At 38.6% G+C, this 14,171-nt stretch overlaps 1 protein-coding gene across 1 annotated transcript in view; it reads right to left on the reverse strand.

Annotated features, from left to right (window-relative positions):
• Positions 1–14,171, reverse strand: part of rptor (regulatory associated protein of MTOR, complex 1) — a 292,378-nt gene that overhangs the window by 252,052 nt on the left and 26,155 nt on the right. The window contains exon 3 of the mRNA XM_055653834.1: positions 8,657–8,739. Coding sequence (XP_055509809.1) covers positions 8,657–8,739 — 83 coding nt within the window. The remainder of the gene's footprint in view (positions 1–8,656; positions 8,740–14,171) is intronic.

Here is a 14,171-nt window from a genome sequence, read left to right on the forward strand (position 1 = left end):
ATTGAGGATCATTAAGATCAGCTTCTTAACAGGAGAGACAATCATGTTGACAACAAACATACCAATATCGGAAGAATATTTCCCGCCAGGCTTAGTCCTGCCCCTCTTTACTTCCAGTTTTATTTCCCTCACCACCACCATCACTCGTAAGGGTCCAAAGAAATGTCATCTATCCACGTTTTCCACATGTGCTGCCTGACCCGCTGAGTTAATCCAGTACTTTGTGTCGTTATTGTAAACCTTGTTCCTTCAGCTCAAATAATTTATTACAAGCAGCAGGGTAGGTAGAGCTAATGGGTGTTGATGTTTCAATCCCTGTACTAAGTAGCCACTCTTGATATTGGCAGTGGGATTAGAGTGGGGAAAGGTAGGGTAGGAACGTCATGGGAACTCTATAACAGCAATAAAGTAGGTCATGCAAAAGAGCAGGTTCATTTATGTGAGCCAATTGAAACATCTCTTCTCAATTCTACTAGATTACAAGGAGGAAAATCACAAAAAAAAAAACTGAACACATCAATAGCAGAAATAGACAGGTGAGTAATTGGCTTTAAGGAGGCAAAAAGCAATCCACATGATACAGCTGCACCAATGATAAAATAATCATTTAAAATTAATTTGGATGGCATTAAAAGACGTGCAGTCCATTTAGTTTCAGCTTTATATTCTACAGTCATCTTTCACTGGCGCTGAAACGTCAGATTAAGTACAATCCCTGGGTAGACAAAAATGCTGGAGAAACTCAGCGGGTGAGGCAGCATCTGTGGAGCGAAGGAATAGGTGACGTTTCGGGTCGAGACCCTTCTTCAGACTGATCCCAAGATTTCTTTTGAGTACATTCTAGAGATACAGACTGTGGCTTTATTTCTAGATTAAGAGTGCTATATTAAGTGGAAGTGATCACTTTAATCTGAATGATCCATGAAAAATAAACTAGTTACGCTTCTACGCAGTTGTGTAGGAGACTCACTCCTAAAGACCATCAGGAGCTCAACGATGCAAACTCCAACAATGACAGTTTGCTGGCCCATTAAGCAGCTAATATTTTCATTTATATTACTGAGAAAATATTAAAGAAAGGCTTTATTGCCTCTGTAAACTATCCTGGCGTTTAGAAGTTTTTCTTGATGGTGGAAATAAAGAACTGTAGATGCTGGTTTATACCAATTGTAGTAACTTGGCGAGTCAAGCAGCATTTCCGGAGAAAAAGGTTGGGTGACGTTTCAGGTCGGAACCTTCTTGAAGGGTTTTCTATTCCTTTCTCTCCAGAGATGCTGCCCGACCTGCTTAGTTACTCCAGCACTTTGTGTCTATCTTGAGCCTCGAATACAGGGAAAAACAGAACACCCACACCACTCTGGGCTAGAAGACAACATTGCAAGATGTATAAACCTCTACTCAAAAGAACTTCTCCCCATCTCACTCTTGAAAAGTTAACTCTTTCTTCAAGACTATGTCCCTTACCTTTAGCTCTCTAATTGTTCTGATGGCTCCTGGAATTTAAGACAGTGGTGAGCCCAATTATTTCCTGCACCTCATTTTCAATGTGTAGAAATTTATTTTATTGCTGTTAGCTTGTACATTAAACTGCTTAACAATTTTAGCAATATGTGCCAAAATGTATCCTAATCTTTCATATCATTATCACCAACAGATCTCTGCCATTGCCTAAATTAAGTCAAGTCCATGTGCATATTTGCAACGGCTTTACGTTCTACTTAGTAACTAAACTGAGCAGAAGATGAGACACAAAATGCTTCAGATTAAGTATAATCCCAAGGTAGACAAAAATACTGGAGAAACTCAGCGGGACAGGCTGCATCTCTGGAGAGAAGGAATTGGTGACGTTTCGGGTCGAGACACTTCATCAGATTGAAAGTCACGTCCCACTGAGTTATTCCAGCATTTTGTGTCTACCTTCTGTTTCAACCAGCATTTGCAGTTCCTTCCCACACAACTAATCTAAGCACTTTAATTGAGCTCATGATACTGTGCAATCTATTCTCATTTGATGTTACAGGAACACTTGGACACGTCAGCCCTTTACATCCCTTTATACCAGTACATGCATTCTTCATAACCCTGGCGATGATCAAAAGACAGTACCACATTGAAAGATCATCCACTGAATGAATGGCAATGTAGAGCACGCTCCAGGATGCACAGAAATTAATCCATAGGGGAAAATAGAATCTGGAGGGGCAGCGTTTGCACGTCAAGACTGTGATGCTGGTTACATATGTGCCTTTCATGTGTTTCAAGAACTCTCAAAACCTAATCATTAGGCCAATTTATCAATAACACATTCTGAATTATTCAATTTAAAAAAATGCTGCCCAATAGGAACGAAGAACACTCTCTGGCTATGTCAGTAGAAATCTTACAGCAGAATGTAATATTTAATACTAATTGCACGTATTTTGTATTTTATCATGAATAAAATATACAATTGAGCGTAATGCAATGCTTATTTCTCCCATACCCAAACAGAATTTTCTTAATCATCAACTAATATCAAAATTGAATTGTCGCTCAGCTAGTCAGTAATCAGAGGTTGCGCAAACACAGATTTAACAGATTCCAACTGTGCTTTAGATCTGGTATAATGAATGTGCGCCTAAAATTTACTCAATCATAAAGTAATTTCCTTCGCAGAAATTATCCTTTTTAAGTACAGTACCTAGCAAGGAGGTTGGCAGTTTAACATCTCCCCAATCCTTCAAAGAGGAAACTGATTTCCGGATGAAAAACTACGCTGAATACAAGTTTCTTTCATTTTCAATAGTTCTTTTGATGGCATGCACATCTTCTGCAAGCTGTCTGGAGACATCAGACCAAGCCCACTTCTGTAGATTAAGATGTCTGTTTCACAATCTGTTTGTGCAAGTTGAAAGCTTTAATACGATAATGAACATTGATGGCTGGCTCACTAAGACTTTCACACTATTTAAAAATGTTTCTATTTTCCATTCCGAAGGGTTACTTCTCCAGAGTATAAAATGTCAAATTCAGAACAGAAAAACATTTTGTACTTTTTCCCATTTCAGCATAAAAGCTGAAATTATCAAAATAGAATCCCATCAGCAAGACCTAATTAGAATTTGAAAACTCAACTATTTTTTCTACCTTGTTTCCAATCTCTTCCCACCTATAACCAACGCCTTCCCTTATTTTGATGATTCTCAATTTCCAAACGCTGACATCTCTTTATCACCTAGGGTGTCATGTCATGAATGATTCATTGTCGGAAGGAACTGCAGATGCCGGTTTACGCCACAGATAGACACACAATGCTGGAGTAATTCAGAGGTAGACAGAAATGCTGGAGAAACTCAGCAGGTGAGGCAGCATCTATGGAGCGAAGGAAATGGGCGAAGTTTCGGGTCAAACCCTTCTTCAGACTAATGTGAGGGTGGGGTGGGGGGGGCGGGAAGAAGAAATAAAGAGGCGGAGACAGTGGGCTGAGGGAGAGCTGGGAAGGGAAGGGAAGGAGAAAGCAGGCACTACCTGAAATTGGAGTAGTCAATGTTCATACCGCTGGGGTGTAAGCTGCCCAAGCGAAATATGAGGTGCTGCTCAGAGTCTCGGGCAGCATCTCTGGAGAGAAGGAATGGGTGGCGTTTCGGGTCGAGACCCAAAACATCACCCATTCCTTCTCTCCAGCAATACTGCCTGACCCGCTGAGTTACTCCAGCTTTTTGGGTCTATCTTCTCTTTTGAGTGTGCTCACCTCCCCAGATATAAAGCATTGCTTGCCTAAATCATGCAAATGCTAACTATGCCCGTCTCTCAATGAGTTATTTTGCAACACTTTGTTCAAGGATCCGTTCTTTTGTGATTCTTCCTTGGCTGTATAAGTACCTCTTCCAAACTTGGAAATTACATTACATTATTCAATCAATGTTCACCATTCCTTCATTGCAAAAAAAAATAGTTATTGTTTGAGGTCAAAGATCCCTCGTCGCCTGTGGTCTTTAATTTTTATTATATTGTAATTCATATTCACACTCCTCTTTCCCAGCTTTCCCCTCCCCCCCCTCACAAACAGTCTGAAGAAAGGGTCCTATCCATGTTCTCCAGAGATGCTGCCTGACCCGCTGAGTGACTCCAGCACTTTGCATCCTTTTTGTGTAAACCAGCATTGCAGTTCCTTGTTTACTTTAGTTAAGAGATAGTGTGGAAATGGGCACTTCAGCCCACCGAGTCCATGCCGACCAGCAATCATCTGTACATTAATTCTATCCTACACACAATTTATAGAAACCAACTAACCCACAAACCTGCATATCCCTGGAATGTGGGAGGAACCTGTGGCACCCGGAGGAAACCCACATGGTCATTGGAAGAACGTACAAACCTCTGTACAGACAGCACCCATAGTTAGGATCGAGCCTGGGTCTCTGGCGCTGCAAGGCAGCAACCCTACTGCTGTGCCACTGTGCCCCCCTTTCTACTTTCTCACATTCAGGCCTTGGTGCTATAGCTGAAGAGATAGAAAATTTACTTAACTACCACTGATGTTTGCGTTGTTTACTGTTGTTTCACTCCTGCGTATTTCATGGTTAGACATATTAATATTTACTATTTGTGTAATGTGATAATATATTCCAAGCTCCTGCCCTGTTTAAATGCACATTAAACTACAGGAATTCCAGTGAAATATAATGCTTCAGAGCAATCTCTGTTCTCATCACCTAATGGGAATTCCATTTCTGCCTGGTGTCTTTCCTGTTGAAAGTGCTGATGTATAATTTTTGGCAGAAATTTGTTTTCTGATTTATGCACAACAAATCAACTCACTGCAGGCCTTATTGTTTGCCTAATTCTACTTTCTTTTTACTCTTCCACGAATTGCATTAAAAAAATTAATCTATTTAAATCTGCCCCTGTACACATTATTCCCCCTCGAACAACAATATTAGGCCTTAGAGTCGGGAGAGAAAAAATAAGTATTTCCCTTTAGAGATTAATACCATTGCAATCAAACGCCTGGTGTTCTCTCCCTGGGCAACTCTACTGATCTCTATTTTAAGCCCACCCTGAGCACCAGCCCCCATGCTTCCCCATGCAAGTCTGTCAAATGTTGCTTAATTCATCTGCAAAGAACCTGAGGGCATCTCAATGTAATTAAAACTGCAAGTTTTGTTGTTGAATGTTGTTTGTAGTATGAATTTTCTGAGATTCCTAGGCTGTAGACTGGCTTACATTTCCAACAGTTTCCATCCCCGCGTCCCCATTGTCCTTTTATCCCTGCACTTTTCCCTCCCCCGTGTCCTCTTCCTCACCTCCTCCTCTTCCTGCCTCGTGTGATACCCATTTGTCTCCTTCTGACTTCTAGCCTTTGTCACCATCTCTGCCCATTACCCTCTCATCAGCATCTACATATCGCCTAGAGACTGTGTCTTGTGCTACCTCAAATATTCAAAAATTATCAATTCATTGTTCCTTAAAGAATATTTAGAAGGCAAAGTGTATCCAGCGAGTCCATGAGTCCCATGGATCATTGACCTCATCCCCAGCTCATGGAATAGTTTGAACTTTCCTCATGAACATTCACGCAAGCTAGTGCCCACTCCGCTCCTCTAACCCGTGCACCATAGTTGCCACAGTTGAATGAGCCATGCACAACTTTCCAACTAGCTCTTTGCTCCTCAGAAAGGATACATCACAGGAAAGATATCCATCGAACTGCTTTACATTGTTAACAGTGACAAGATGGGTTTGATACTCACCTGATTTACTCTGAGTATTAAATTAGCTAGGTCATTATGACAATTCTGATGACATTCCACAATTTATCAGATACATTTATTCTTAGAATGCACCACTATGGAGATGTGAAGTCTCAGTCAATTTGGCAGCCACTCCAATTTTATAGCCAGTAGATATTCATCACTCAATACATAAAACCAGTCATCTTTAATATGGAACTTCAGAATCTGTATTTATACTAAGATTTAATGAAATTTAAAATAAGTAAAACAGCAGGAGGAACAGTCCAGTAATTAACTTCAAAGAACGTGAAAGCCCCCCAGAAATTAAACGCAGGAATCCTATAAATTGAAGACATCCAAGGAACTAAACACAATGGTATTGGAAAAGTAGAAAAAAATGTAAATGCAGGGAATTTCAAACTGAAACACAAAATGCTGGAAATACTCAGCAGTTCAAGCAATTTCTGTAGAGGGAAACAGAGTTAACATTGCAGGTTGATGAAACGACTGACCATTTTCAATAATGTCGTTGACCCAAAGCATTAGTTTTGTTTCTCACTCCGCAGAATCTGTCTGACCTTCTGCGTACATCCAGCATTTTCTGTTTTATCACCAAGTTATAGGGAACGAGCTACAAAAAAAAAAGTGCACTTGGAAGGGTCCAAAGTTGAAAAAGAATTAGCAGCAAATTACTTTTGTGCTAAAAACGAGAATAGAGTTGGCCCTGGAGAAAGCTGGTGGTAGGGAACGTGTTCTTTGCAGCAGCCAAGCGCAGCAATGATAAACAGATAGCGGAGAAGAGTGAGTGATAGAGCTTATGATAATGCAGAAAAGTCATAATGCTGGTCTGAGGAAGTGGACTGATACATTCAAGGAGGAAAGAAAGGAAGAAAATGCACACTAAAATGGCAAAACTCAAAAGAATTACTTCAGATACATTGATCTTTAAGTACACGTTTATCAAGTTTAAAAAATATAAAAAGGAAACGCGTGCTGGTTTACAAAAATGATAATATCAAAAATATCTATAGTACATAATCCAGAGCAAGTTTGCCAAAGTGTCACCACTCATAACTGTTTATCTCAACAAAAATAAATGTTAAGCATTTTGTGTTTAACTGTGATTCATGCAGTACTTCAGAACCAAGTACTTCCACCAAATGTCGCAAACTTCAATTAATCGGCTCTGAAGTAGAACACCTCAGGGAAATCAGATTACCCTAGCTAAATCCTCACCAGTCTCAAAATGAATCAAACCCTTCACGATTTAGAGAACTGAAGGACAGAATAGGATCTAGATCAGTTTTTACTATTTATGTAATAATGCCAAAAGATCCATTTGAAGGAATATCAAAAGTAGTTAAAGGACGGTACTGAATTAGTTAGGAAAAAGCTGCGGTTGAAAAATCAAGAGACTTATCAAGTCAAATGAAAGAGAAACAAGAACTGATCCCGGATGCAACAAGCCAGAGAGTCATGGCACGTCTAATCCTTAGTGAGTTGAGCTCTTGCAAAATAAATTTCCCAGAAGGATAAAATGCAAAACTGTGACAAATGTATTACCAATAATAAAAAATATCTACATCCTTCTACATCCTTTCAAGAACAGTTGGAGTGGATTGGTATCATATTAACTGCTCCGAGAAGATCCACTGCAGCCCTTCACCAAAATTGCATGGCTGAATTTCCAACCCCCCCATATATATGCAGGATGACAATCTAAATGAGGTGCGACAGAGTTGAAAGAGTGCATAATTATAGTTCATCGCTCTAGTTTCTTCTTGCTTTAATTCAATGTACTTGCACAACAAAGTTATCAGTATCACTGGTAATTCAGAACTCATTTCACATCCAACTGCGTACTATTTGTGCTTTGGACAGGGGTGGTCAGGGTAGATGACAGCTGACACCGGAGTGAAGACACAATTTTCACTTTAATGTAATGTCAATGGAAACGTTTGAAATTGCCATTACATTAAAGTAAAAACTGTGTCTTCTCTCCGGTGCCAGCTCCCGTCTTACCCGACCACCCCAGTCGTATCACTTAGTTCGATGTAAGTCACGCCCATCTACATAAATCCACGCCGACTAAGGTATCAAAATCCCACCCCCAAGCATTCAAAATGACACAACAAGAAATATGTGACAAAATACTATAATATACTAACAGTAACTAACCTAAGCATAAATGGCTCCTACAGACATCGTCAGCAGTTGAGGATTACAAAATGGCATAGAGCAATAAATAAGTGTATCTCAATGTTTGCAAACAAAAGGAAAATGTACATTAAATGGTAAAACTCAAAAGAATTACTTCAGATACAGTTATCTTTGAATATGGAAGTAATGGTAATAATCCAACTGAGCCCTAACTGGGACTTAAGTAACTCCCATTTTATCAACAACTTCAATGATACATTATATAAACTCAGGCATTTCTAAAGCCACCAAACATACAATATAGTTGAACAAAAATGACGCTGTCTAAATTAGAAATGGATGAAATAATGGAATGGTACAAATACTTGCAAAAAGACAAATGGAAGCAATTAAAAGAGATGGAAAATGAGCTTATTTTCATCAGGAGGTACACACAACCGGCTTCTCAATAACATCACAGATACAGAATGATAAAATCCAAGAAAAACTCTTCTTCAATAAAGTATTCATTTTCCCTTAGAATTCCAATTTCCAATCTAACATTTAAATGCACATTTCGTGAAATAAAAACAGAAAATGCTGAAAATATTAGCGAGGTCAGGCTGGATCTGCAGAAACTGCTCTTTGCATGGATGCTACCTGATCTGCTGAGCATTTCCAGCATTTTCTGTTTTTATTTCAGATTTCCAGCATCTGCAGGATTTTGATTTTCATTGAGGAAAGCCGTTTTGTTTAATTGCATTACAATTGGTGAAATATATTCACAAAATTTGTAAACTTACCCTTGGCTGCCAGTTCTCATATTGCTTTTGTAAGTTTGCGCCAATGCTTTCCAAAGCTTTTTGAGGGCTCATGGATAGTGGATCTGCAAGATTTTAACAAAATAGACATTTCAGAATGCAACAGAAATACCTTCCCCACACATGTGCAACCATAACTCACCAAGAACTTTGGGCTTAAAGGCAAACTAACATTACCTTCAATTAACATTACTAAAGAAGATGATCTGGTCATTAGAGTATTGCTACATTTCGGATCTTGCTGTGTGGGAATTGGCTCAATTTCCTATAACAGTACACACGAGTATACTTCAAAAATATGTCTATAAAACATTTTGGAACATCTATAAGTCAAAAAAGCCACTACATGAATGCAAATCTTTTCCTTTCACAATTAAAATTAAAATACAATTGGAGAAAGAATAGTATACTTATTTTGGATGGGTTGATTAAACTGATGAAAGGTTTGATGAAAAGTTTAACAGTTCATCCCAAAGACATTCCCCATCAAACATGCAATATTCGTTAAGCACTTTAATGAATTACTATCCTCGATTAGCAGTCAAGGCACTAAAACAGAGCTTGAATTAACTATCTAATTCAGGGACCAATGTGTTACACTCATTGCTTTAGCAGTATGTTTGGAATCATTGGCTTGCTATAGAATGAACCACCGGTCAATGAGTTTTGAGGCATTTGTTTGAACATGAGCAGATAGGATGTGTCTATACACTTCAGAATTCATTAGGCTATTACCATCAGCAGTTGTATCATCAATGAAGATAAGTGAGCCAGTACCTTCAGCAGCCACAACACCTCCACCACTGTGTTTCATGGATGAGGTGGTATGCTTAGGCAGTTCTTTCTCTCCTCCATACTTTGCTCATCACTCTGAGATAAGTTAATCTTTGTCTCATCTGTCTGCAAGATCTTTTTCCAGAACTGTGGTTGCTATTTTAAGTACACTGTACTTGGCAAACTGTAACACGGCCACCCTATTTTTGCGGCTAACCAGTGGTTTGCATCTTGCAGTGTAGCTTCTGTATTTCTGTTCATGAAGTCTTCTGCAGACAGTGGTCATTGACAAATCAGACTCCTGAAGAGTGTTTTTGATCTTTGGGTTTTTTTTTTCTTTATTATAGAGAGAATTCTTCTGTCATCAGCTGTGGAGGTCTTCCGTGGCCTGCCAGTCCCTTTGCGATTAGTAAGCTCACCAATGATCTCTTTCTTCTTAATGATGTTCCAAACAGTTGATTTTGGAAAGCCTGTTCGGCTGTTGTCTCTAACAGTTTTATTCTTGTTTCTCAGTCTCATAATGGCTTCTTTGACTTTCATTGGCACAACTTTGGTCCTCATGTTGACAAACAGCAATAAAAGTTTCCAAAGGTGATGGAATGATGAGGGAAGACTAGGTGGTGAGAGCTCTCTTATACCTACATTAAGGAGGCAATTAAACACACCTAAGCAATTACAAACACCTGTGAAGCCATGTGTCCCAAACAATATGGTGCCCTGAAAAGGGGGGACTATGTATAATCACAGCTGTAATTTCTACATGCTGAAAGCAAAATGTATAAAAATACTCTTTAATAAAATCTGACAATGTGCACTTTAACCACATGTGATTTTTTAAATTACAAATCTCAAATTGGGTAGTACAGAGGCAAATAGATAAATGATGGGTCTTTGTCCCAAACATTATGGAGGGCACTGTAGGTTTAAGGTGAGGGGGAAAGATTTAATAGGAAACCGAGGGGCAATTAAAATAAAAATTACTGAAAGGGTGGTGGATGTATGGAACGAGCTGCCCGAGGAGGCAGTTGGGCCAGGTACTATTGCAACGTTCAAGAAGCATTTAGATAGGTACATGGATAGGACAGGTTAGAGAGGAAATGGCCAAACACATGCAGGTGGGCAAGTGTAGATGTTGGACATGTTGGTCGGTGTGGACAAGTTGGGCCAAAGGGCCTGTTTCCACACTGAAAACTGACAGTATTTTGCTCAATTCCAGCATCTTGCATCTTCAATTAACATGCCGATGACATTTAGAGAATGAGACACAAACGCAGAAGAGTCACTTTAATGCAGCATCAAATCAGGAAGGGAAAGACAGAAATGAATGGAAAGATGAAAAACTGAGAAATGAAGAGAGAGAAGAAAGGAAAAATGAAAGAGAGTGTGAAGTAAATAGAAACTGTGCCCAAAAGCAGGGAAAAAGGCAATGGAAAAAAAGGGCAATTTTCAACAATTCAGAATAGGAAATATTAGTCAACACTTAGAACTGTTTACTTTTCTGAGCAGGAAAGGCTGTTTAATAATAATTAATGATTACTGTTTTGATGTTTATTAACATTAATTATTCAGCCAGTTTAGTGGCAAGTTATGCTCCAGTACAGCCATTTTCTGCAAGTCACCTGAAAGCCAAGTGTGAGATCCTGTTTTTAAAAAGAAAATGGTAGAACTGTACAATTTGGCCATAAAACAGTAGTGAACTGTAATTAATGGACTCTCCTCCTTACTGTAGATTGGTTATCGCATGTGAACCAATCATAGTGGAATAGCATCACTAACCCCACCTAACTGTATGATTCATACTAACACCCACTTTCTACACTGGTCAGTCTTGGAAGCAGTAACGATGAAGTAACAACTAACGACCTGCTGTACTGTTAGAATATGGGTGCTGATTAAAGATGATCTTGAACTTCTTGCTTATTTACACTTACCAATGGTTGCAGTGATTTCCACATTGATAACATATAACACTGATGTTATTTTTAAAGCAAATTCTGAGCACATTTTTTCCGTGACGCAGACAGACCAGATGTGTATTTGTAGTGCTTTGTTTAATTGTGAATGTATTATCTCATTCAAGTATCTCAGAGCAATCAAGATTTTAAAATTAAAGACCCGTTAACAACTGTCAATTGGTCAGTGGGGGAGAAATAAGCAAGTCACTTGCCTTCTCATTGATAGCTGAAGGAATTTACAAATCTGTAAGCACTTGCTTCAAAATATATTTAAAAATCCCAATATCTACAGTCAATTCACATTTTTTAAAGTTAGATCACCTACAGAATCAAAGTACTCGTTTATCACAATGACAAGTGCATGACTACAATGACATAGTGCATCATTTATACCAACAATTCACATCGATCATTTGCACCACAATACCGTCAGCTATTTAGAGTATAAGTTTTATTGCAACTGCAGGACACAAGCAAGAGACATTTAACTGTTCTTGGGGCAAGATCTACCACTTTCTCAATGTGGTAGATTTGAGACCCTCACATTTGAACACGCTTTGCCACTTTTCACCTATTTTTCTTTCTTCTAACTGTCAGAGTCCATAGGCCCTTCATCCCAACTTGCCCACACCAACCAAGATGCCCTGTCTACGCTAATCCCACCTCCTCACATTTAACCTATGTCCACCCTCACCCCACAGCTTAGGCCCTCAAGTACTGACAACATCTTCTTCTTGCACTCTTTCTAGTTTAACCATATAATTCCCACAGCAGGGTGACAAAAACTGAACACAATACTCCAAATGCTGCCACACCAACATCTTGCACAACTGTAACATGGCATCCCAACTTCTGTACTCAATACCCTGACTGATGAAGGTCAATGTACCAAAATCCGCCTTGATCACCCTATCTACCAGTAACACCACATGATTGAGAATTAACCAGGGTCAAATCAACAGAGATGGAGCTGAACCCAATTTCAAAGGCACTCAAACTTTTATAGCAAATTGTTAGATTTTTACCTCAATTTTCAATGATTCTCACAAAAAAAATCTATTTGATAGCATGATATTTGGCATTGAATAAATACTTTTCTGCTTGATATGATATATGGCCTATCTACTGAATTATCGTTCACTTCTATTGGCTCCCCTACGTCTTAGATAAACAGTACCGAGCAACAATTTCCCATCTTGCATAGGTTAAACTTAGAATGCTAATTTATAATGGCCATGATCAGAGCAACAGGTAAACATACATAGGGCAGGAGTTAATTTGCATTCGAATAGTTCTGCCACAATGTGATAGTTGGGTTATTTTATAGAAAATCATATTGGAAAACAATTATGTCAATACGGAAAGAGGGGTTAGGGGTTAGTGTTTCAGACTCACAATAACGTTTTATCTTGCAGGATTTTCATAATTAGAGGTCTTTTTTATAGCCATGAGTTTATTCATGTTACTGCAAGCTAAAATACCGAAAGCTTTAGGTTACATTATTGAATGGAGCAAGATTGCATAAGTGTCAATAGAAGTGATCGCTTGTCAATTTCAATAACCACCTGCAGTGAAACTGAGACTGTGTTCTTAAGAGACTATGGTGTCTGACTACTGCAGAGAGGTTACATGGAAACAGATTTCTTCAGACTGTTTTTTCCATCCCGTCAGCTTTTTTTCTGCTTGTCAATTTGCAAAGTAACTTTTAAGTGGTTCTCCAATTCCCCATCTAAATCACATTATAATCAGTTTGGAACATGTAACACAGTGTTCACTAATATGTCAATCATGTTATATCCAATTAGTGTTACGGAAATGTGTGTTATAGCGGAACAACCTGTAGTCCATTAAATGGAATTTAATAAAAATTTCAAGATCTAATGCTTAGCCATTCTTTTTTTACTATTGCATCTTATATTCCTTGCAGTATTTGGGAACTGTCAATGGCTTAGAGCATTCTCTTAGTCACACCAAAGTGCAAGTACTAAATTTCAACACATTCCTAATTACATCCAAGAACAGCTGATGGAATTCGAGGAACTGCCAGTTACATTTCAAAGATAAATGACTACTGTGTAGCCCCAAATAATTTCAGAGTTTTTTCACAAATATCTTGGGTTCTCCCTCACACAAAATCAAACTGTGGTGGAGTTAAAGACAGTGCAAGATTTTGGCAGTAGATGGTTGCAGAGCACTGAGTTAGGCTTTGATGTGGTACCCAACAATTCATGTGTGTTTTAAAATGCAAATTGCTTGTATTTCATTTGATCAAATCGCTATTCATTACAGCTCGTACTCAACCCTGTCTACTTCACTAACTCCACAAATTAAACACACAGCCCAAACTATCAGAGTAAATCTTTTTACATTATTTTAAAATCTATTATAAAATAACAGTACCAACATAATTGAATTGGCAATCCCATTGTCCCAGGGAGAAAACTGAATCCACCCCTCGTTTATTAGAATGCCAATATCTCAGGGTGTGTAATTATGTGAAAATAATCTGATTGCTTGCTGATTTGCAGTCCACAATCTACAAACTGTAGATTGCTGAACAGCCATGCAACCAAGGGTTCACTTTAATGAAATTATTAAACTCCATAGAGATGGATATCCATTTGACCTAATTGATCTGTACCAAGGACAGTTATCCACCCTATCTTATTTATTTAAAAAAATGAACAATTTCAGCACAGCCACTAAAAATAACTACAGTCTGTGCTTCGCACTTCCCAATTCTAAAACTCAAATATTAATATCCCCCA

Source organism: Leucoraja erinacea, chromosome 23 (genome assembly GCF_028641065.1).
Source record: "Leucoraja erinacea ecotype New England chromosome 23, Leri_hhj_1, whole genome shotgun sequence".
Taxonomy (NCBI): Eukaryota; Metazoa; Chordata; class Chondrichthyes; order Rajiformes; family Rajidae; genus Leucoraja; species Leucoraja erinaceus.